This window comes from Scyliorhinus canicula, chromosome 1, assembly GCF_902713615.1.
Source record: "Scyliorhinus canicula chromosome 1, sScyCan1.1, whole genome shotgun sequence".
In the NCBI taxonomy this organism is placed as follows: Eukaryota; Metazoa; Chordata; class Chondrichthyes; order Carcharhiniformes; family Scyliorhinidae; genus Scyliorhinus; species Scyliorhinus canicula.
In genome coordinates this window covers 36,132,527-36,154,555 of record NC_052146.1, presented here as the reverse complement: position 1 = coordinate 36,154,555, position 22,029 = coordinate 36,132,527, and the positions used below count along the sequence as shown (strand labels likewise).

The window sequence follows — 22,029 nt, the reverse complement described above, 5'->3', positions numbered from 1 at the left end:
AACTTCATTAGGCAGCGCCTGCTGGAAAACGGGACCCCCTACCAGAGCCTCGGTGCGTTCCCCGCGGGCCCAGCGAACCCCTCGTGGACACCATCACCGTGGCCTCCATCGGACCCGACTACGTCACAGGCCTGTGCGCGGCTGCCTGTCCAGACCGGGGAATCGCGGTGCTACTTCTGCGGCTAGGGTCAACACCTCTGGCAGTATTGCCCAGCCTGCACAGCAACGTGCAGCGAATGTGGCGAAAAGGGACACTTCGCCGGAGTCTTTCTGGGCCAATCTAAAGCCCAAAAATCGAAAACTCACCAGGCCCGACTCATGGACTAACAGGCCCGCAGACCCCGCAATGTGGCTGCGTGCCTGCTCGGAACGCCCCCTTCAGATGCGTTATCAGCCTCGTGCAACTTGTGGGGGCCGTCATCTTGGCTCCGGCACCGACCGACACATGCGACCGATGAGGGCAGCCATCTTGGTTGCCATCTTTGACCCAGCCCGACACGTGCAACTCGTGGGGGCCGCCATTTTGTGACCCCAGCACCACCGACCAGGCAGGCTACCCGCAACTTGGCGCAGTCACCCTCGACCAGTCACAGCCAAAGCACCTGAAAAATTAAATGATGGTCTTCTGGGTCAACGGGCCGAAAGCTTCATTCATCCTGACACGGTAAGGCGCTTCTCCCTTCGCATCTACCCCGCATCCCAAACAATCTCCCATGCCTCCGGATCCCATTCGGTTCAGATCCGGGTCTACTGTATTGCTAATCTCGCGATGCAGGGCGCCGAGTACGCTCGTTTTAAGCTGTACATCCTCCCTCACCTCTGTGCCCCCCTACTGCTCGGATTAAACTTCCAATGCAGTCACCAAAGCCTGGCGCCAAGGGAGGCCCCCCCCCCCCCCCTCACGGTATGCAGGCTCGCGACCCTCAAGGTCTCCCCCCCCCCCCCCCCCCCCCCCCCCCCCGCCCCCCCCTTCGCTCTTTGCGAACCTCACTGCCGACTGTAAGCCGGTCGCCACCAGGAGCAGGTGGTACAGTTCCCTAGACATGACTTTTATCAAGTCGGAGGTCGAGCGACTGTTGAGCGAAGGGGTCATCGAGGCCAGCAACAGCCCCTGGAGAGCGCAAGTGGTGGTCGTCCGGACTGGGGAAAAGAATTGGATGGTTGTGGACTTCAGCCAGACCATTAACTAGTTCACACAACTGGATGCATACCCCCTTCCCCGCATAGCGGAGATGGTCAACCAGATCGCACAGTACCGTGTGTTCTCAACAGTCGATCTGAAGTCGGCCTACCACCAGCTCCCGATACGCCCGGAGAGAGTGCCACTACACTTCCTTTGAAGCAGCCGGTCGACTCTTCCACTTCCTATTGGTCCCTTTTGGCGTCACTAACGGGGTCTTGGTTTTCCAGAGAACGATGGACCGAATGGTGGACCAGTACGGTTTGTGGGCTACATACCTGTACTTGGACAATGTTACCATCTGCAGCCATGATCAGCAGGACCATGACGCCAACCTTCAGAGGTTCCTCCAGGCCGCCCAATCCCTCAACCTCACATCTCACAAAGAGAAGTGTGTTTTCCGCACAGCCCGGCTAGCCATCCTCGGCTACGTCGTGGAGAACGGAGTCCTAGGGCCCGACCCCGACCGCATGCACCCCCTCACGGAACTTCCCCCTCCACATAGCCTCAAGGCCCTCAAACGCTGCTTGGGGCTATTCTCCTACTATGCCCAGTGGGTCCCCAACTATGAGGACAAAGCCCGCCCACTGATTCAAACCACCACATTTTCCCTGACGGCTAAGGCCTTCAGCCGCATCAAGGCCGACATCACCAAGGCCGCAATGCACACGGTGGACAAGTCCGTCCCTTTTCAGGTAGAGAGCGATGTGCCAGACGTCGCCCTGGCCTCCACACTCAACCAGGCGGGCAGACCAGTAGCATTCTTCTCTAGAACCCTCCACGCTTCCGAAATCCGACACTCCTCGGTCGAGAAGGAAGCACAAGCCAAAGTGGAAGCTGTGCGGCCCTGGAGGCACTACCTAGCCGGTAGGAGGTTCATCCTCGTCACCGACCAGCGATCGGTCACCTTTATGTTTGACAACGCACAACGGAGCAAAATTAAAAATGACGAAATCTTGAGGTGGAGGATCAAACACTCCACCTACAATTGCAATATCAAGTATCGTCCTGGGAAGCTCAATGAGCCCCCAGATGCCCTGTCCTGCGGCACATGTGCCAGCGTGCAAGATGACCGACTTCGGGCTATCCACGATGACCTCTGTCACCCGGGGGTCACCCGGCTTACCCACTTTATTAAGACCCGCAATCTGCCCTTCTCCACCGAGGAAGTCAAGGCCATGACCAGGGACTGCCAAGTCTGCGCTGTGTGCAAACTACACTTCTACCGGCCAGACAAGGCACATCTGGCAAAGGCCCCCCGGCCCTTTGAGCGCCTAAGTATTGACTTCAGAGGGCCCCTCCCCTCCACCCACCATAATATATACTTTCTAACCATCGTCGATGAGTACTCCCGCTTCCCCTTCGCTGTCCCCTGCCCCAGCATGACCTCGGACACTGTGATAAAGGCACTGCACAGCATCTTCACGCTGTTCGGTTTCCCTGCGTACGTCCACAGCAACCAGAGCCCATCGTTCATGAGCGATGAGCTGCATCAGTACCTGCTCAGTAAAGGCATCGCCACGGGCAGGACTACGAACTATAACCCACAGGGAAACAGGCAGGTGGAGAGGGAAAACGCGACTGTATGGAAGGCTGTCCTTCTGGCCCCCCGGTCTAGAAGTCTCCCAACCCCCGCTGGCAGGAGGTCCTCCCTGAAGCCCTCCACTCCATTAGATCACTCCTCTGCACAGCCACAATCGAGACCCCTCACAACCGCTTGTTTCTTTTCCCTAGGAAGTCCATCTCCGGGGTGTCGCTTCCATTCTCGCTGACAACTCCGGGACCTGTCCTTCTCCGGAGAGGGTCCAGTTGCTGCACGCCAACCCCCAGTACGCCTACATCACGCACCAGGATGAATGGCAAGATACAGTCTCCCTACGAGACCTGGCGCCAGTGGCTTTCTCTGCCAACGTGCCCCCCCCCCCCCCCCCCCCCCCCCCCGCTGCCTACCTCCACCCCCAGCACCCCTTATGCCCCCCTGGATCTCCTGTATTGCCCCACGCCGGCACTGCCGCAACCCCCCCCCTGCCTACCCCCACCCCTCAGCCGTCTCCGACACGCCGGACTGAAGCTCAAGCTCCAGACACACACCCCCCCGGAGTGACCACCTGTAACAACCGTGCCCGCCGCATCGCCACAGCTGAGGAGGACTAAAAGAACGATCTGGCCTCCAGACAGACTGAATATTTAATGACCCCACGTCACCCCGCTGGACTTGGGGTGAATGTGGTGAATGTATTCAACTAAGTATGAACTGTCTGTATAGTGCTGTGACCTATAACCTGGAAATGATGATCCGGTCTACTTCCAGGTACTGTACTGGAACCCCGGTGGACTCCGCCTCTGGCTCCGCCCTCACCGGGGCAGTATATTGACCGACCACCTGTGGGTGGCACTCATTTGTACAGCCAAAACCGGCAGGTGGTGTCATGGATAATAAAGTCTAATGTTCACTCGTTCTCACGGTCTCAGTGAATTGACGGTATAACAGCCATGAAGGGAGTAGAGTGAAGGTTCACCGAACTGATTCCTGGGATGGCAGGTTTGTTGTATGAGGAGACTGTGGTGAATGTAATTCACACTGTAATATATATGATACCATATTATTGTAAGTGCAGTTGCGTTGCCCGACCACTGGGAGGAGTAGCAATGGGAATGCATAGGAGTTTGTACAGGGCTCCACCCTTGGCTCCGCCCACGGCTCCTTCCCCTGGACTGCTGTATAAAGATCGATGCCCAGAGCCTGCCGATCAGTTCATCCAGGGTTCATCGTGTTACAGGCTGGCTCTGTTGTAAGTAGATTAAAACCACTGTTCATATCTTAAAGCACGTGTCTCGTGAATTGATGGTCTCATCAATTGAATCTACTTAAGAAACAGTCAGGATTAATCATGGAATCAGCCCTCAAGCCTGAGCGACTGGAACTCAACCCACAGGATGCAGAGGCAAAATAAATGTTTTCTCATTGGCTCCGGTGTTTTAAAGCCTACCTGGCAGAAGCGAGCACAGCCGAAACAACGGAGGAGCAAAAACTGAGCCTACTGCACATGAGGGTGAGCCACAGAATTTCTACTCAACTAAACTGTACCGGCTCCGATACTGAAGCCCTAGCGCTACTCGACAAAATGTATGTGAGGCCTGTTAATGAGGTCTATGCACGACACGTGTTTTTACTACTCGCCGCCAGCGGCCTACGGAATCACTAGCAGAATTCCTGAGAGAGCTAAAAACTTTATCTAGTGACTGTAATTACCAGGCGGTAACCGGTAGAGAACATAGAGAACTTGCTGTACGCGATGCCTTTGTTGCGGGCCTTAGATCGAATTACGTGCGCCAGCGACTGCTGGAAAAGGGGGCCCTAAATCTTGAAGCGACTGTTGAACTTGCTACAACTATGGGCGTCTCCTTCCGCAGCCTCACCTCGTTCCCCGCGACACCGTCATGGGCCCCCGACCAGCGACTCCTCCAGGCCTGCGCCGCGCGGCCGCCCTGCCACTTTTGCGGCCAGAATCAGCACTCGCGGCAGCACTGCTCGGCCCGCAATGCGACCTGCAGCAGCTGCGGGCGAAAAGGACACTCTGCCAGAGTGTCTGGCGAAGAAAGCCCCAGCCTCTAACCCTCCCACGGCTCAAAGCACTCGTTCCCCGAATTCACAGGCTCGCAGGCCCTGAAATGCTGCAGCCTGTATGCCGACTCCGCCCCCATCCGACATGTGCGGCTCATTGGGGCAGCCATCTTGGCAATCCTCCTCCATGCGGCCGGCCATGTGCGACTCATGGGGGCGGCCTACTTGGGATCCATCCCCTTCGAACTCTGAAACTCACCTCGACGACTATGAACTCGGAGGGCAGTCATCACGGGGCCACTGCAGCACAGCTGATCGAGCCGCCGACTACCCGCAACTCAGCGCAGTCAAACTGGACCAATCGCGCCTGAAGCATCTCCACAACTCGATGGCGACAGTCCAAATCAACGGGTACAGCACGCCGTGCCTTTTCGACTCTAGGAGCACTGAGAGATTTGTACACCCAGATCTGGTAAGACGCTGTTCGCTCCCCGTTTTCCCTGCGCGGCAAATTATCTCCCTTGCTTCGGGCTCCCACTCCGTCCAGATCCAAGGGCGCACCGCCGTGACGCTCACAATCCATGGCGCTAGCTATGCCAAATTCCAGCTCTATGTCCTGCCCGAACTCTGCGCCCCACTCTTATTAGGCTTTGATTTCCAGTGTAATCTCAAGAGTCTGACCCTCCGTTTCGGCAGACCCCTACCCCCACTCACTATCTGCAGCCTAGCCACGTTGCGTATCTCCCCCCCTCCTCTCTTTGCCAACCTCACCCTGGACTGTAAACCCGTAGCCATTCGCAGCAGGCGGTACAACTTGCAGGATAGGGTGTTCATCCGATCGGAGGTCTGAAGGCTCCTCAGTGAGGGGATCATAGAGGCCAGCAACAGCCCCTGGAGAGCTCAGGTGGTGGCCGTCAAGACCGGGGAAAAATTCCGTATGGTCGTAGACTATAGTCAGACCATTAATAGGTTTACGCTCCTCGACGCGTACCCCCTCCCCAGGATTGCAGACATGGTTAACCAGATCGCCCAGTATCGGATTTTTTCCACGGTGGATCTGAAGTCTGCATACCACCAGCTCCCAATCCGCCCGGAGGACCGTCACTACACGGCATTCGAGGCCGATGGGCGCCTCTTCCATTTCCTCAGGGTTCCCTTCGGCGTCACAAATGGGGTTTCGGTGTTCCAACGAGCAATGGACCGAATGGTGGACCAGTACGGGCTACGGGCCACGTTCCCATACTTGGATAACGTTACCATCTGCGGCTATGACCAGCAGGACTAGGACGCCAACCTCTACCGTTTTCTCCAGACGGCTCAGAAACTAAATCTAACCTATAACAAGAAGAAATGCGATTTCCGCATGACCAGACTAGCCATCCTCGCTATGCCGTAGAAAACGGAGTCCTGGGCCCCGACCCGGACCGTATGCGCTCCCTCTCCCTCATTGTCCCAAGGCCCTCAGGCGGTGCTTGGGATTCTTTTCCTACTACGCCCAGTGGGTCCCTCAATATGCGGATAAAGCCCACCCAATCTTTAAGGCCACACTATTTCCCCTGTCAGCTGAGGCGCGCCAGGCTTTCAACTGCATCAAGGAGGACATCGCCAAAGCGGCCATGCGGGCGGTGGATGAATACACCCCATTCCAGGTAGAGAGCGATGCCTCAGAGGTAGCTCTTGCAGCCACATTAAATCAGGCAGGGAGACCAGTCGCATTCTTCTCCCGAACCCTCTCTGCTTCGGAACTCCCACACTCAGCAGTCGAAAAGGAAGCACAAGCCATTGTGGAGGCTATTCGTCACTGGAGGCACTACCTCGCAGGTAGGAGGTTCACCCTCATCATCGACCAAAGATCGGTTGCCTTCATGTTTGACAACTCGCAAAGGGGCAAAATTAACAATGATAAAATTCTGTGGTGGAGGATCGAACTCTCCACCTATAGCTACGATATTTAGTATCGACCGGGGAAGCTCAACGAGGCCCCAGATGCCCTATCCCGCGGGACATGCTCCAGCGAACAGAGCGACAGCCTAAAAGTCATCCACAACGACCTCTGCCACCCGTGGGTCACCCAGCTCGCCCATTACATCAAAGCCCGAAATCTGCCTTTCTCCACTGAGGAGGTAAAAGCTGTCACCAAAGACTGCCCGATCTGTGCGGAGTGCAAACCGCACTTCTATAGACCAGACAGGGCCCACCTGGTCAAGGCTTCTAGGCCCTTTGAACTCCTCGCGGTCGATTTCAGAGGGCCACTCCCCTCAACTAACAGGAACGTTTACTTCCTCAACGTTCTAAACGAGTTCTCCCGCTTCCCCTTTGCTATCCCGTGCCCCAATATGACCTCCCACAGTCATTAGGGCCCTGCATAGTATCTTCACCCTGTTTGGTTTCCCCAGCTACGTACACAGCGACCGGGGTTCGTCCTTCATGAGCGACGAGCTGCGTCAGTACCTGCTCAACAAGAGCATCGCCTCGAGCAGGACTATCAGCTACAACCCCAGGGGGAACGGGCAGGTGGAGAGGGAGAATGCGACGGTCTGGAAGACCGTCCTACTGACCCTCCGGTCCAGGAATCTCCCAGTCTCCCATTGGCAGGATGTCCTCCCAGACGCGCTCCACGCTATTAGGTCCCTCTTATGCACCGCGACCAACCAGACCTCTCACGAGCGGCTCTTTATTTTTTCCCGGCATGGCTGAAACACGTGTCTCGTGAATTGATGGTCTCATCGGAGACTTTGGGTCAACTGGGCCTGTATTCACTGGAATTTAGAAAAATGAAAGGGGATCGAATTGCAACATCTACAGTGGAATTCTCTGTTGGCGGAATCCCCTGCTCTGCACCCATGCCTGCTGGTTTTCCGACGGAGTGGGGTGGTCACAGTGAGAAACCTCATTGACCAGCTGTGGGAATGGAGAACCCGTTACCGGTAGGGGCGCGCCGTGCAGGAAAATGCAGCTTGCGGACCGGAGAATCCATCCCTAAAATGTTCAAAAGGTTGGACAGACTGGATGCAGGGATGTTGTTTCCTGTGGCTGGGTGGGGGGGTGGGGGGGGATTCTGAACAAGGGGTCACAGTCTCAGGATACGGGTAGGACATTCAGGACTGAGATGAGAATCTTCATCTCAAGAGGATGGGAACCTGTGGAATTCCCTCCTGCAGAACGCTGTGGAGGCCAAGTGACTGAATATATTTAAGAAGGAAATAGATAGATTTCTATACTCTAAAGGTGTCAAGTGGTATGGGGAGAGTGCGAGAGTATGGCTTTAAGATTGAGAATCTGCCATGATCATATTGAATGGCAGAGCAGGCTCGAACGGCTGAATGGCCTACTCCTGCTTCTATTTTGTATGTTTCTAGGACATATTGGTTCAGAATACTCTTAACATAATGGACCAATTTGAACAAATAAAATAGTTTTCTTGTTTAAAGGGAAGCAATATGCAGTAAGTTGGAAGGATTGCCTTAGTCACTATATGTAATAGCGTTGTAATTACTTTCAAAAAGAATGTTATTACACATAGTAGCTGGAACAATTCTTCCCCTACTGTGGATTTTTGTTGAGTACATAATTATGTTTGTAATCATGGTAAGGTTTTGTTGGGGGAAGAAATGGCACTATACAGTTCTGACCGGCTATTATTTATTGCCCTAAAGTGAAATAACAGTTGTTTCCTGCTGCTATAGATAATAGATATAATATAAATCAGACATAAGTGCTCAATTCGACTCTGGTTTACATTAACCCTGATAATCTTATGCATTTACCAATTCCCATGGTATTGTGGTGGACATTGAAATGATTTGATTGAATGTTGAGTAGATTATGAAAACATGCCAGATTGTCTCTAACACATTTTTCTGGTTTACTAGGCTACAAGTGCTTTGGATGCAGAAAGTGAGCACCAAGTACAAGAGGCCATTGATCGGGTTATGCAAGAGAGAACGGTTTTAGTAATTGCGCACAGGCTTTCAACTGTAAGAAATGCCTCCAAGGTAAGTTGAGAAAGAATTTTATTTTGGGGGGGGTTGGAATTTTATTTTCAAAAAATGCTAGTCATGTTGATTACTGTATTCTGTCAGGGACCCTCTCTCTGCTGTGAATTAAGCCCACGCATGAGAAATTAAACATGGCCTTTATGTATTGTGGATGAGAAACCAAAATATGAAATAGTCAAAGTTGACTTGTAAAGTTACTCAAGATTTTGGATTGAAAACATTTACAGCAGATGAGGCTTGTTGGCCAGTTGAACCTGTGCCACCTTTCTGAAAGAGCTATTTGCCCAGCCTTGTTCACCTACCCAATCAGTTTTTTTTTCTTTTAAAGATACTCGTCCACTTCTTGCATAACAACAAATTCTGCTTCTGCCATTGTTTCTAGCAGGGTTTCACATGTCCTAATAACCAACTGCGCCTATGCTTTTAAAAGTGAAGGTTCACCGAACTGATTCTTGGGATGGCAGGTTTGTTGTATGAGGAGACTTTGGGTCAACTGGGCCTGTATTCACTGGAATTTAGAAAAATGAAAGGGGATCTAATTGCAACATCTAGCGCGGAATTCTCTTCGGCTGAATCCCCTGCTCTGCACCCTGTAGAAGAAGCAGGGGTAAAATGAGGAGAAATTTTCTTAAGCAGCTAATTTGTTGTAATCTGAAATACAACGCTGGAAGGGTAATGGAAGCAGATTCAATGGTAAATTTCATAAGGGAATTGGCTTTATACTTGATGAGGGAAATAAGTTACAGGGGAGAGAATAGACGATTGGGACTAAACATTTCTAAAAGCCAGCAGGCTTTTTTCGAACTTTCGGTTTTTTAAATTTTAAATTTACACCACTAGTTGACTTCCTTAAAATAATTTTGAACACCACCATCAGATCTTCTATTAATCTTCTTTGGTTTAATATAAAGAGCCCCCTCTTGCGTTTTCTCTCTTGTGGCCTAATAAGCCCCTGGTATCATCCTGGGGCAGCTTATGTTCATTTTCTTCACTTCCGATCTCTTTGTTTGTTCACTCTATTTTTTTAAAAATAGGATTTTTAAAAAGTATTTGCACTACCCGTCCATCCACTCTTAAAAGAATTATGGGTGCGATTTAGCAGGAAAATTTCTAAGTGTCATTTTGGGCATGATTGGCGGGTGTTTCTTGACAAGATCATGGCCCGTATTTAACAGCACTTAGTGCCGGAAATGAGCCCCTCACGAGCTCCCCGCCATTAATAGCTGTCTTGACGCCTGATTCGCTGGACTCGCACCTCAGCGTCCTGCAGCTAACAAGGGGGAGCTGCTTTTAAATGTTCCTTCACCGCTCACTCCCTGTCAACACACAAGCATGGCACTGCGCAGACCTGCTCCTCACTTTGGGAATGCCGACCTGTCCAGGTTTCTGGATGCTGTGGATGCAAGACAGGACACCCTGTTCCCACGAGGGACTTGGAGGACCTGCAGCAGCATCACCAATACCACCTGGGAGGCAGTGGCAGCGGCTGTCAGTATGGGCGGCATGACCAGGAGGACCAACATCCAGTGTCAGAAGAAGACCAGTGCCCTCCTCCAATGAGCTGCAAGGTTAAGTTACCACCTCTCTCCTGTTATCAGTTCCACCTGCTACCCTTCAAATTCTCAACCCCTGCCCCCCACAAATCACTGGCTGACATCTCGCACCCTCCCCACATCCGATCTTCATGCTTGCTCCTCAGATCATGCTTGCTCCTCAGAACCCATTGGCACCCACCATCACAACCCCTTCACGTCCAGATGAGGTGCTCACACACGCTACCTGCTATAGACCCTCCTGATCCATCAAGCATGCAGCCCACAATGCCCTCTTTTTGTCCCCACAGGAGAAGATAGCCCATAATAAGCAGGAAAGGGCCATGATCGGGGGTGGGGGGCACCAGAGATTGGAGTCCTCACCCACCATGAGGAACGGGCTCTGGAGATCGCAGGGTTGAGCAAGGAGAGAGCAGTTGCCAACAGTGAGGTTGGCCTGTGTCACAGGTGAAGATCCACTGCCCTTCATCCAGATAACCAACCTCAAGTGAGTTGTTCGTGTCAGACAATATGATCCTTCCCTCTCACTGACCACATATCCTTATTCTCGCAGGAACTCCATCTGATGGGGCTGGCCCATCTGGCGTAATGGCTGCCCCCCCCCCCCCCCCCCCCCCCCCCCAGGCCACCCAAGAGACCAACTCGGAGGAGAGTTCCGAGGAGACCACCGTCAACGCATCACAGATATCAGCCCCACCTTCCACCAAGCAGAGACACATTCCTTGGTGGCCAACATTAGTGGATAGTCTCTGGAGCACAATCTGGTGAACACCACAAAGTCACTCGTGCACATCAGGTGGAGGCAGGAACATACTAATAATCTTTATTAGTGTCACAAGTAGGCTTACATTGCAATGAAGTTACTGTGAAAATCCCCTAGTCACCACACTCCGGCACCTGTTCGGGTACACTGAGAAAGAATTCAGAATGTCCAATTCACCTAACAGCACGTCTTTCGGGACTTGTGGGAGAAAACCGGAGCACCCGGTGGAAACCCACACAGACACAGGGAGAATGTGCAAACTCTATGCAGACAGTGACTCAAGCTGGGAATCAAAGCCAGGTCCCTAGCGCTGTGAAGTGTTAACCACTGACAGCAGTCAGAGGTCTGCTGGATCCCAGGACTTAACAGGGTCCCAGTCAGATGCCGAGCCTCTGGACAAGGTTCTCCCAGAGCTGATGCAGATGATAGGACACAGCTGTGACAATCAGGAGGGGATGTCAGCAACATTCCAGCAAGTGCACAGCCAATTGGAGGAGTCCCAAAGACTTTAGGCGCTGGAGATGGTGCCGACCATGCATGGCACTGAGGTTAACACTGTTAGGGTTTTCCACAGTGGAAAACGTGGAGCATGACACCTGTGACTTGAGTGGTGGTGCGCAAGTCATGGATCAGTCCATAAACACAGTGGCTGAGGGATTCATGACCAGTGGGTGAGGGACATGTCCCAGATGCAGGTGGATATTGCTGAGGCACTGCAGAGCATGTTCCAATTGCTGAGAACCATCACTGAGAGCATCAACACCATGGTGCAGACAATGGGGAGCCGCCAGGACCGGCAGAGCCAGATGACCCATCGGCCTCTGGAGCTCTCTCCAGCTGCCCCTCCATCCCATGGAGTCCCCCAGGCACCATCAGGGAGGAGAAAACACTGGAGGCCAACCCACAGCTTCCCACCAAGGAGCCAGTGGCGGTCTCCAGTTCTTACAACTTCCCCCCTCGGAGGGGGGGAAGAAGGGGGGGGGGCGACACTATCTGTAGCTAGGGGGAATGGAAATGTCAAATGTTCACTACTGAAGTATGTTACACCTGGGATGGCAAGTCTCTGTCATGTTATTCTTCACAGCAGGCCTGCTGCACCCCAGCCCCTGTTGCCCTCCGCTCCCCCCGTCCCCTGGACATAGTGGTCCGAGATCAAATGCCCCCAATGCAGACCTTTTCAGAGGATGGGTGTCAGCGCTGTCAGCACAAAGACAGGAGTCAGACTTTGCCATAAACTGAGGAGCACCAGAACTTAACCACACAGCAAGTTATCATCACTCTCTTGCCTTGTATGTTGACCCGTTGACAGTGCCAACACAGGCTCGTCACCCTGGGGTGCTGTTACACAGACCCTTGGAGTTTGGAACAGTGTAGTTGGTATGCAGGGGGACAGAGGAGAATGGGAGGGGGGGAAAGGAGGGATGGGGTGGGGAATTGAGGTGGGAAAGAGAAATGGGTAGCGTGGAGGGGAATGGTGGAGAGGGGAAGGAAACATGGGGAGGGGGAATTGAGGTGAGAAAGGGGGAAATGGCTGGGGGGAGAAAGGGGGGATTGGGGTCGGGGGCGAGGATAAGGGGCCTTCCTGGTCCTCCGAGGATGCCAGACCCTTGCTGCCATCTGTCTCCCATCCTCTGGCTCCTCCTATGGGTCCTCCCTAGGTTCGTCCTCCATCCCCTCCTGGACCACCTTCCCCTCCGACAAGACGGTATGTCTTTCCTCCTCCTCCTCCAGCATGTCACCCCTCTGCTATGCCAGGTTGTAAAGTGCATAGCAGACCACCACAAAGCTGGAGACCCACTGGGGGGTGCACTGCAGTGCACCACCAGAACGGACCAGGCATCGGAACGCATTTTGACTGCACGGGTGGCCACATGGGCCTTGTTTACAGGGTCTCCGCCTCAGTCTCTGGCCTCCACACCGGTATCATCAGCCAGGATTACAACAGGTACCCCTTATCCCCCAAGAGCTAATCTGTCGTCCTGGGATAGTCATCAAAGACACCGAGGATGTGTCTGTCGTGAAGCGTGAACACACACACATGACCCAGAAGCAGTGGTCACATATGATTGAACATTTAGGGAATGGAACCCCCCTTGTTAATGAAGGGCATGTCCTGATGCCCCGGTCTGTGCAAGGCGACATGCGTGCCTTCTATTTCTCACTGGGTAGACGATAATTCCGGGAGGCCATTGCATTCGACTTCAATCTTGCGAATGAGATGGAAATGAAATTAAATAAGGGTTAATGAGATGCTCACCATATTTGGGAGAGATCATGAACTCTGGAGCAGGCTGGTTATATAGCACCAGGCACAAATCGCAATTTTTGCCTTTCCCGCTATTTAACCGACGGGCACAGATTTCCACCATGTGCCATGCAGCGGTTAAATTGTGCCCTATTTATCTGAACCCATCAGCCTCTGCTCCTTTTAATAATCTTTTTTGTCACAAGTAGGCTGACATTAACACTGCAATAAAGTTACTGTGAAAAGCCCCTAGACGCCACATTCCGGCGCCTGTTCGGATACACAGAGGGAGAATTCAGAATGTCCAATTCACCTAACAGCACATCTTTCGGGATTTGTGGGAGGAAACCGACGCAGACACGGGGAGAACGTGCAGACTCCTCACAGACAGTGACCCAAGCTGGGAATCAAACCTGTGTCCCTGGCGCTGTGAAGCATCCGTCACTAACCACTGTGCTACCTTGCTGCCCAATGTTCCAGTTTTACCATCATTTACCACCATTTGTGTGGCCTTATTCCTCCTCCTCACTTCACATTACTCCACATTAAGTTTCATCTGATGTCTACATACCCTCTTCCTCTTTAATACTGCATTGAATTGTAACTTGAGAACAATGTGTTCGGGCAAAACAGGCAGGTTGACACTGAATATCCTACATTTCTTTTGCATTTTGTGGAAGGTGATTGGTGCTCCCAAAAGGAAGAATGGATTTGTTGCTGGCACAACAGGATTTTTTAAACTTCCTTTTTATTTTGCTTTTGCCAAAACGCAAGATAAACTTGGCAAAGTTGTTTTTTTTTTAATAAACAAAATTAATCTTGAAACAGACTAAACAAACTGACACTTATGATAGAAAGCATATGCACTCTGCAGGGATCCTCTTGATTTCATTCACCAGGGTGGCTACTTTACTCTTTAACCAAAGTAAATGTATGCACACACAATTCCATAATAAGGGAATCCTTAACATTTAATGCATGATTTTTTTAAAGGACTGAATGTTTTTGATTGCAAGTATATTTGGAGGTCAATCCTTACATCATTTATCTATCACTAATGTATTTTCCGAAACCAGCTCTTGATTTTCATACAAAATGATCCCTGTGAGTAACAGTCTTTCTTGTTGGATGTTAAATATTCAGCCTCTAGGGTCTTCACAAGAAGAGCCTAACAGCAGCCGTCTGTTCTGAATATTGAAACCAGGGCCTCAGCTCCGCTAGTGCCCACGTCCTGAGACCTAGACATTTCTGTCAGAGGCAGACTTGAAATATCATCTCTCTGGGAGGAAATAACAACTGATGCTTAGATCAAAAGGACTGTGAGCATGAAGCCAATTGTCTTTCACTTTGAAGGATCATATCAATGTGCCTTCGGTTATATTGAAAGAGATAATTACGCAGTGTTAGATATTTAAAGAAATTTGAAATTTCTTAAATTGCTATGCAATGGAAAAAGTGTCTTAAAGCTGGCAGAAGTGCTTTACTTCCTGAGCACGTTACAAACTTTGTTTTCAATGGGGATAGGAGAATTTTACTGAAAAAGCTCAAGCAACTCGATGCCTAGTTGTATCCCTAAGACTTTATGGCTCATGCAAAGTTTGTACAGGTTCAATGCCATACTGTTGGATATAGAATGGTATACTGCAACTGGACCAAGTCACATTTTTTAATCTGCATTATCCTGTTACATTCTGCAACTTTTCCTTTTTTAGAGCCATCTTTTTTCTGCCACATTGTCTGCAAACCCCTTCCTTCCTCAGGACTTTTTTTTTTAAACTTAAGAGTGCCCAATTCATTTTTTCTAATAAAGGGGCAATTTAGAGTGGCTAATCCACCTACCCTGCACATCTTTGGGTTGTGGGGACGAAACCCACGCAAACACAGGGAGATTGTGCAAACTCCACACTGAGTGGTGTGCCTCGGGTCTGTGCTGGGACCATACCTTTTCGCAATATATATTAATGATCTGGAAGAAGATACTGAAGGCACTGTTGCTAAGTTTGCAGATGATACAAAGATCTGTAGAGGGACAGGTAGTATTGAGGAAGCAAGCGGACTGCAGAAGGGTTTGGACAAGCTGGGAGAGTGGGCAAAGAAGTGGCAAATGAAATACAATGTGGAAAAGTGTGAAGTTATGCACTTTGGAAGGAGGAACTTAGGCATAGACTAATTTCTAAATGGGGAAATGCTTAGGAAAGCAGAAGCACAAAGGGACTTGGCAGTCCTTGTTCACGATTCTCTTAAGGTTAACGTGCAGCTTCAGTCTACAGTTAAGAAGGCAAATGCAATGTTAGCATTCATGTCAAGAGGGCTAGAATACAACACCAGGGATGTACTTCTGAGGCTGTATCAGGCTCTGGTCAGACCCCATTTGGAGTATTGTGAGCAGTTTTGGGCCCCGTATCTGAGGAGGGATGTGCTGGCCTTGGAAAGAGTCCAGAGGAGGTTAACAAGAATGATACCTGGAATGAAGAACTTGTCACATGAGGAACAGTTGAGGACTCTGGGTCTGTACTCGTTGGAGTTTAGAAGAATGAGGGGGATCTTATTGAAACTTACAGGATACTGAGAGACCTGGATAGAATGGACGTGGAGAGGATGTTTCCACTTGTAGGAAAAACTAGAGCCAGACGACACCATCTCGGACGAAAGGGACGATCCTTTAAAACAGATGAGAAGGAATTTCTTCAGCCAGAGGGTGGTGAATCTGTGGAATTCTTTGCCGCAGAAGGCTGTGGAGGCCAAATCATTGAGTGTCTTTAATCTCCACGTCCATGGGGCAGCACGGTAGCATGGTGGTTAGCATCAATGCTTCACAGCTCCAGGGTCCCAGGTTCGATTCCCGGCTGGGTCACTGTCTGTGCGGAGTCTGCACATCCTCCCCGTGTGTGCGTGGGTTTCCTCCGGGTGCTCCGGTTTCCTCCCACAGTCCAAAGATGTGCGGGTTAGGTGGATTGGCCAGGCTAAATTGCCCTTAGTGTCCTAAAAAAAAAAAAAAAAAAATAATGTTAATGGGGGTTGTTGGGTTACTGGTATAGGGTGGATACGTGGGCTTGAGTAGAGTGATCATTGCTCGGCACAACATTGAGGGCCGAAGGGCCTGTTCTGTGCTGTACTGTTCTAATTCTAATTCTAATACAGAGATAGATAGGTTCTTGATTAATAAAGGGTCGGGGTTATGGGGAGAAGGCAGGAGAATGGGGATGAGAAAATATCAGCCATGATTGAATGGCGGAGCAGACTCGATGGGCTGAGTAGCCTAATTCTGCTCCTATGTCTTATGGTCTTATGGACAGTAACCCAGAGCCGGGATCGAACCTGGGACCGCGGCGCCGTGAGGCAGCAGTGCTAACCACTGCGCCACCGTGCTGTCCCTTCCTGAGGACTTTGACTCTTGGCTTGGGTGCTGGCTATTTGATTGTGATGCATCAGAACTGAGTTCAGTCCGATCCTTACCTGCCATCCACACTTGTACTTCCAATAGAAAGCACTGGGTAGTGATCAAGAATGTGAACAATGGGGCAGCATGGTGGCGCAGTGGGTTAGCCCTGCTGCCTCACGGCGCCGAGGTCCCAGGTTCGATCCCAGCTCCGGGTCACTGTCCGTGTGGAGTTTGCACATTCTCCCCGTGTTTGCGTGCGTTTCGCCCCCACAACCCAAAGATGAGAAGGCTAGGGGGATTTGCCACGCTAAATTGCCCCTTAATTGGAAAAAATGAATTGGGTGCTCTAAATTTATTTTTTTAAATGTGAACAATGGTGCATTCCCAGCCTTAGGGTGGTGACATTGCGTGTAGCACATAGTGCTGTTTCCTTTCAGTGTCCCAAGCCTGTGACTTCTAACACAATCACCAGGACTGTTACCTTAATTTCTGTAAAGTTATCCATCTCTCTCCCTGCCTTAGTTCATTTTAGCTGAAACCCTCATCCATATCTTTGTGACCTCTAGACACTATGCTTTCCCGGATGGCCTCCCCCATAGCATGCTACATCAACTGGAACTCGGCCAACATTCTGCCTATATCCTGACTATATCGCCATGATTCATGCTTGCTGACCTACATAGACTTCCAGTACTACTTTGATTTTAAAAATCTCATCCTTTTTATGTTCCTTCATGATCTCACTCCTCCTGTCTATGTAACTATCTCCGGCCCTACAACTCCCTCAAAGTCTTTCTATTCCTCTAATTCTGGCCTTTTGAACATGCCCAATTCTTTTGCTCTACCATTGGTAGCTACCTCAGCTCTAAGCTTTGGAACTCCTTCCCTGAACCTCCCTGCCTCTCTATCTTCTGACCTCGTTTAAGATGCTCCTTAAAACCCACCTTTGACTTAATTTTGTCGTCACCGTCCTAGAATCTCCTTTTATAGGTTGGTGTCAAATATTGGGATTAGAATACTTAGGGGGCTGTTTTTGACCGGGCGCAGAAGCAATAGGCTGAAGGGCCTTTTCTGTGCTGTAGACCTCTATGACTCTGTGCACTTATGAAGTGATTGGATCTGAACTCTGGAATTTCCTCCCTCAACCTATTTGTCCTTCTATTTCTTTTTTATGATGCTGCTTAAAACCACCTCCGACCAAGCTTTTGGTCACCGATCTGAATACCTCTTTCTGGCCCTCGGGGTCAGATCTTGTTACATCACCTTGTGAAGTGCCTCACAATGCTTTATTACTTTAAAGGGGCTTTTTAAATGCAATTTGCTGTCTTAGGAGGAAAAGTGCTTGAGCCATCATCTCCAAGTTACACAATACTCGACTTGGACAGTCAGTCGCTCTTCGTTGCTAGATCAAAACCCTGGAGCACCCTACCCGGCATGGGGTTACCACCACCACACAACTGCAGCAGCTTAAGATGGCGGCTTACCACCACCTGCACGGGGGCAAATAAGGATGGGCAATAAATACTGGCCTGTTTGGCAATGCGCTCATCCACAGAATGAATTTATTTAACTTTATTTTTTTTAAAAGGGCAGACATCAGGAAATATTCCTTTACACAGTGACCAACTGCTGAAGCATTGCCAGGAAGAATGGTTGAAGTCAGGACATTTGGCTCATTTTAAAAGTGTCAGGTGCTATCATATAAAAATAGTCGGAGTCGTGTACTGCAAGATGAGGTCAAATAGGCTGAAAGGATTTCATCATTCGTACTGATCTTGTGGGAATGGAGTTAAACTTGCATGTGGATGTGTAAAACTGCTGATAGACAGAACCAAGTAAACAGTTTGAGTTAGGGAGGAAACATCATCTGTAGAAACAGCTCTGCGATCTAACCTTTATCTTTGCCATCTCAGAGGGCAGCACGGTGGCGCAAGTGGTTAGCATGGTTGCCTCACGGCGCTGAGGTCCCAAGTTCGATCCCGGCTCTGGGTCACTGACTGTCTGGAGTTTGCACATTCTCCCCGTGTTTGTGTGGGTTTCGCTCCCACAACCCAGAAGATGTGCAGGATAGGTAGATTGGCCATGCTAAATTGCCCCTTAATTGGAAAAAATTAATTGGATACTCTAAATTTATTTTTTTTAAATCTTTGCCACCTCAGAATTGCCTCCTCCTGCTTTCAAGGCATTGACATACTCTGTCAATAATCATATGGTGGGAGGGGTGGTTAGGAAAATGTTCCCAGCACATTGGAAACCGGTGCTGGATATTGGGAAAATGGCAAAAAAGTCGATCCCCATTTCCTCACATCCTCACACTTTTACCAGAAGCAGTTTTAGAATGTTGTCTGCAACCCACCTGTCAACAGGAAAAGCCAATTGGTGGACATTTTTGGAAGTTTGCCAATAGTGCTTGGGAACTCCACCTGTTTGTCTACTCAGGCAGCGAGAGCAAAGTGGGAGGTTGGAGCACGGTGAGATTCATTGCAATTGTTACTTTAAAGGACAAAATTGACCATCCTCAGGGCATCTGCAAGCAAATGATTGCAATTGTTTGTTTTTCACTTTTGTGTTCTGTGATCCACCATTCTAATGATACACACACAACATCTTGTGTTTAACTGGAACGATGATTTATTGGCAAACACGTGGAAAGATAACTTTTTTAAAAATTATTTTATAAATTTAGAGTACCCAATTTTGTTTTCCAATTAAGGTGCAATTTAGCATGGCCAATCCACCTAACCAGCACATCTTTGGGTTGTGGGGGAGAAACCCACGCAGACACGGGGAGAATGTGCAAACTCCACATGGACAGTGTCCCAGGGCCGGGATTCGAACCCGAGTCCTCAGTGCCTACACAGAATATTTTAATATACACTGGCAAGGAATGGCCTTCCATGTATGTATGTGCAGATTTCTCCCTGGTGGCAGTGTTTGCAATCTCTGGGGCCGGGATTGAACCCGGGTCCTCAGCGCCATAAGCAGCAGTGCTAACCACTTCGTTCCTGTGCGGCTCTACATGGGAAGATAACGAACATATTACCATACAGACAAAGTTACTCGAATTCTCTGGGAGCTTCTCCAAGTGCGACTATCCTGTTGTACGTCCTACTACCAACTGGCGGCCATTCCAGTCATGTGATGGATGTCTGATGCCACCTGCTGTCTAGAGGTCGTACCGATACTTGTGTGCGCTGATATACAACTATATACATTTATACAACTATATACATGTATGTGTGCATGCATATCACCACATCCCCCTTCCTTTGGACGCATTAATATTTACAAACATTTTTTTTTAAATAAATTTAGAGTACCCAATAATTTTTTCCAATTGAGGGGCAATTTAGCGTGGCCAATCCACCTACTCTGCACATTTTTGGGTTGTGGGGGAGAAACCCACGCAGACACGGGGAGAATGTGCAAACTCCACACGGACAGTGACCCAGAGCCGGGATCGAACCTGGGACCTCAGCGCCGTGAGGCAGCTGTGCTAACCACTAGGCCACCGTGCTGCCCTAATATTTACAAACATAACTGTTCTTTGAGCAACCTGATATGCATGATAGCTTTAAACATATGCTCTACACATTTTATTATAAGTTCAGTCTGTCAGGCCTGCGCTGTAATCTGGTTGACTTCCTGAGTGATGGCTGAATCGGTGATCATGTACCATCTTCACTTGTTGCTGCTGTTCCTGCTTGTTCTACATTCATTGCTGTGGATGAGTCGTTAATCACTGGCTCTGTTGGGTGGTCTGTGTCCTCTTCAAGTTCAGGATTGCACAGTGCAGCACGGTGAAAATGAAATGAAATCAAAATTGCTTATTGTCACGAGTAGGCTTCAATTAAGTTACTGTGAAAAGCCCCTAGTCGCCACATTCCGGCGCCTGTCCGGGGAGGCTGGTACGGGAATCGAACCGTGCTGCTTGGTCTGCTTTAAAAGCCAGCGATTTAGCTGAGTGAGCTAAACCAGCCCCTGGTACAGTGAGCTAAACCAGCCCCAGTGGCGCAGTGGTTGGCATTGCTGCCTCACAGCACCGAGGTCCCAGGCTCGCTTCCGGCTCTGGGTTACTGACCGTGTGGAGTTTGCACATTCTCCCCACGTTTGCGTGAGTTTCGCTCCCACAACCCAAAGATCTGTTGGGTAGGTCGATTGGCCACACTAAATTGCCCCTTAATTGGAAAAAATGAATTGGGTACACTAAATTTATGTTTAAAAAGTTCAGGATTACACCCAGCTCTTCTGCTAGACTCAGTAGGAAAGGCCATTGCACTTTTAGTAACGCTCTTCGGTTCCTGAGCAAACCTAAATCATCCTCAGTAATCACCAGAAATCACTGTGGACCTGTCTGTTGCAAAACCTTTGCCAGTTTTACCCATCCATTACCTTTGGCATCCTCGCGTCTGACGGTATCACCTTGATGCAGTGGCTTGAGCTCCTTGTGGACCTATCATAGACCTCTTTCTGCCTCCTCTTTTCAAAAAGCAATTTCTGCTCCAGTCATTGATCTACAGGGGGAGCCACCATGGAAGGCAGGGTCATCTGTAGCTGTCCATGAGCAGCTGCGCTGGCAACTGTCCATTGATGTGTGACGCTGAACGATAGCTTAGAAGTGCCAAATAGCTATCTTTCCGGCTATTAATGCCCTTCTTGAGCAGTTGCTTTACGATGTTTACACCCTTTTCCGCCTTCCCGTTCGACTGGGGATATAGAGGATTGGAGGTGATGTGCCAAAAATCAAAGTGACGGGCAACTTCAGTCCATTCATGATTTTTGAAACATGGCCCATTGTCCAACATGACATGAGATGGTATACCATGTCGGGCAAAGATCGTTTTGGCATGTTGTATGACACACCGAGCAGTTGAGTCCGCTAACTATGAAACTTCCGGATAGTTTTAGAAATAATCAATAACTCCTTATCCACACTCATTGGTTCGTTTCAGTCAACTGTTGGACGTAAGTTGCATCGCCTAGCAAAGTGACCCGTTTTTCCACACTCATGACAAACCTTTCCAAGTTATGGCAAATGGCTATTGCCGCATTTCTGGCACAACACGGCGGATCCGATCGGCTACCCAAAATCACTGCCCGCACTGAGACCACGTTTCTTTTGAGGCTGCGCCACAGTGTGCTCAAAATAGCCACCTGCACTGAGACCACGTTTCTTTTGAGGCTGCGCCACAGTGTGCTCAAAATAGCCACCTGCACTGAGACCATGTTTCTTTTTCGACTGCGTCACTGTGCTTTCAAAATAGCCGCCCACACTGAGACCATAATTCTTTTTCAATTGCATCACAGTGCTTAAGACGCCAGTGTCTTCTTGGATGTTGGGGT

At 49.9% G+C, this 22,029-nt stretch overlaps 1 protein-coding gene across 1 annotated transcript in view; it reads left to right on the top strand.

The window, feature by feature from the left end:
* LOC119956611 (ABC transporter B family member 1-like) overlaps window positions 1–22,029 on the top strand; it is a 309,180-nt gene that overhangs the window by 271,669 nt on the left and 15,482 nt on the right. Inside the window, exon 19 of the mRNA XM_038783984.1 lies at window positions 8,618–8,740. Coding sequence (XP_038639912.1) covers window positions 8,618–8,740 — 123 coding nt within the window. The remainder of the gene's footprint in view (window positions 1–8,617; window positions 8,741–22,029) is intronic.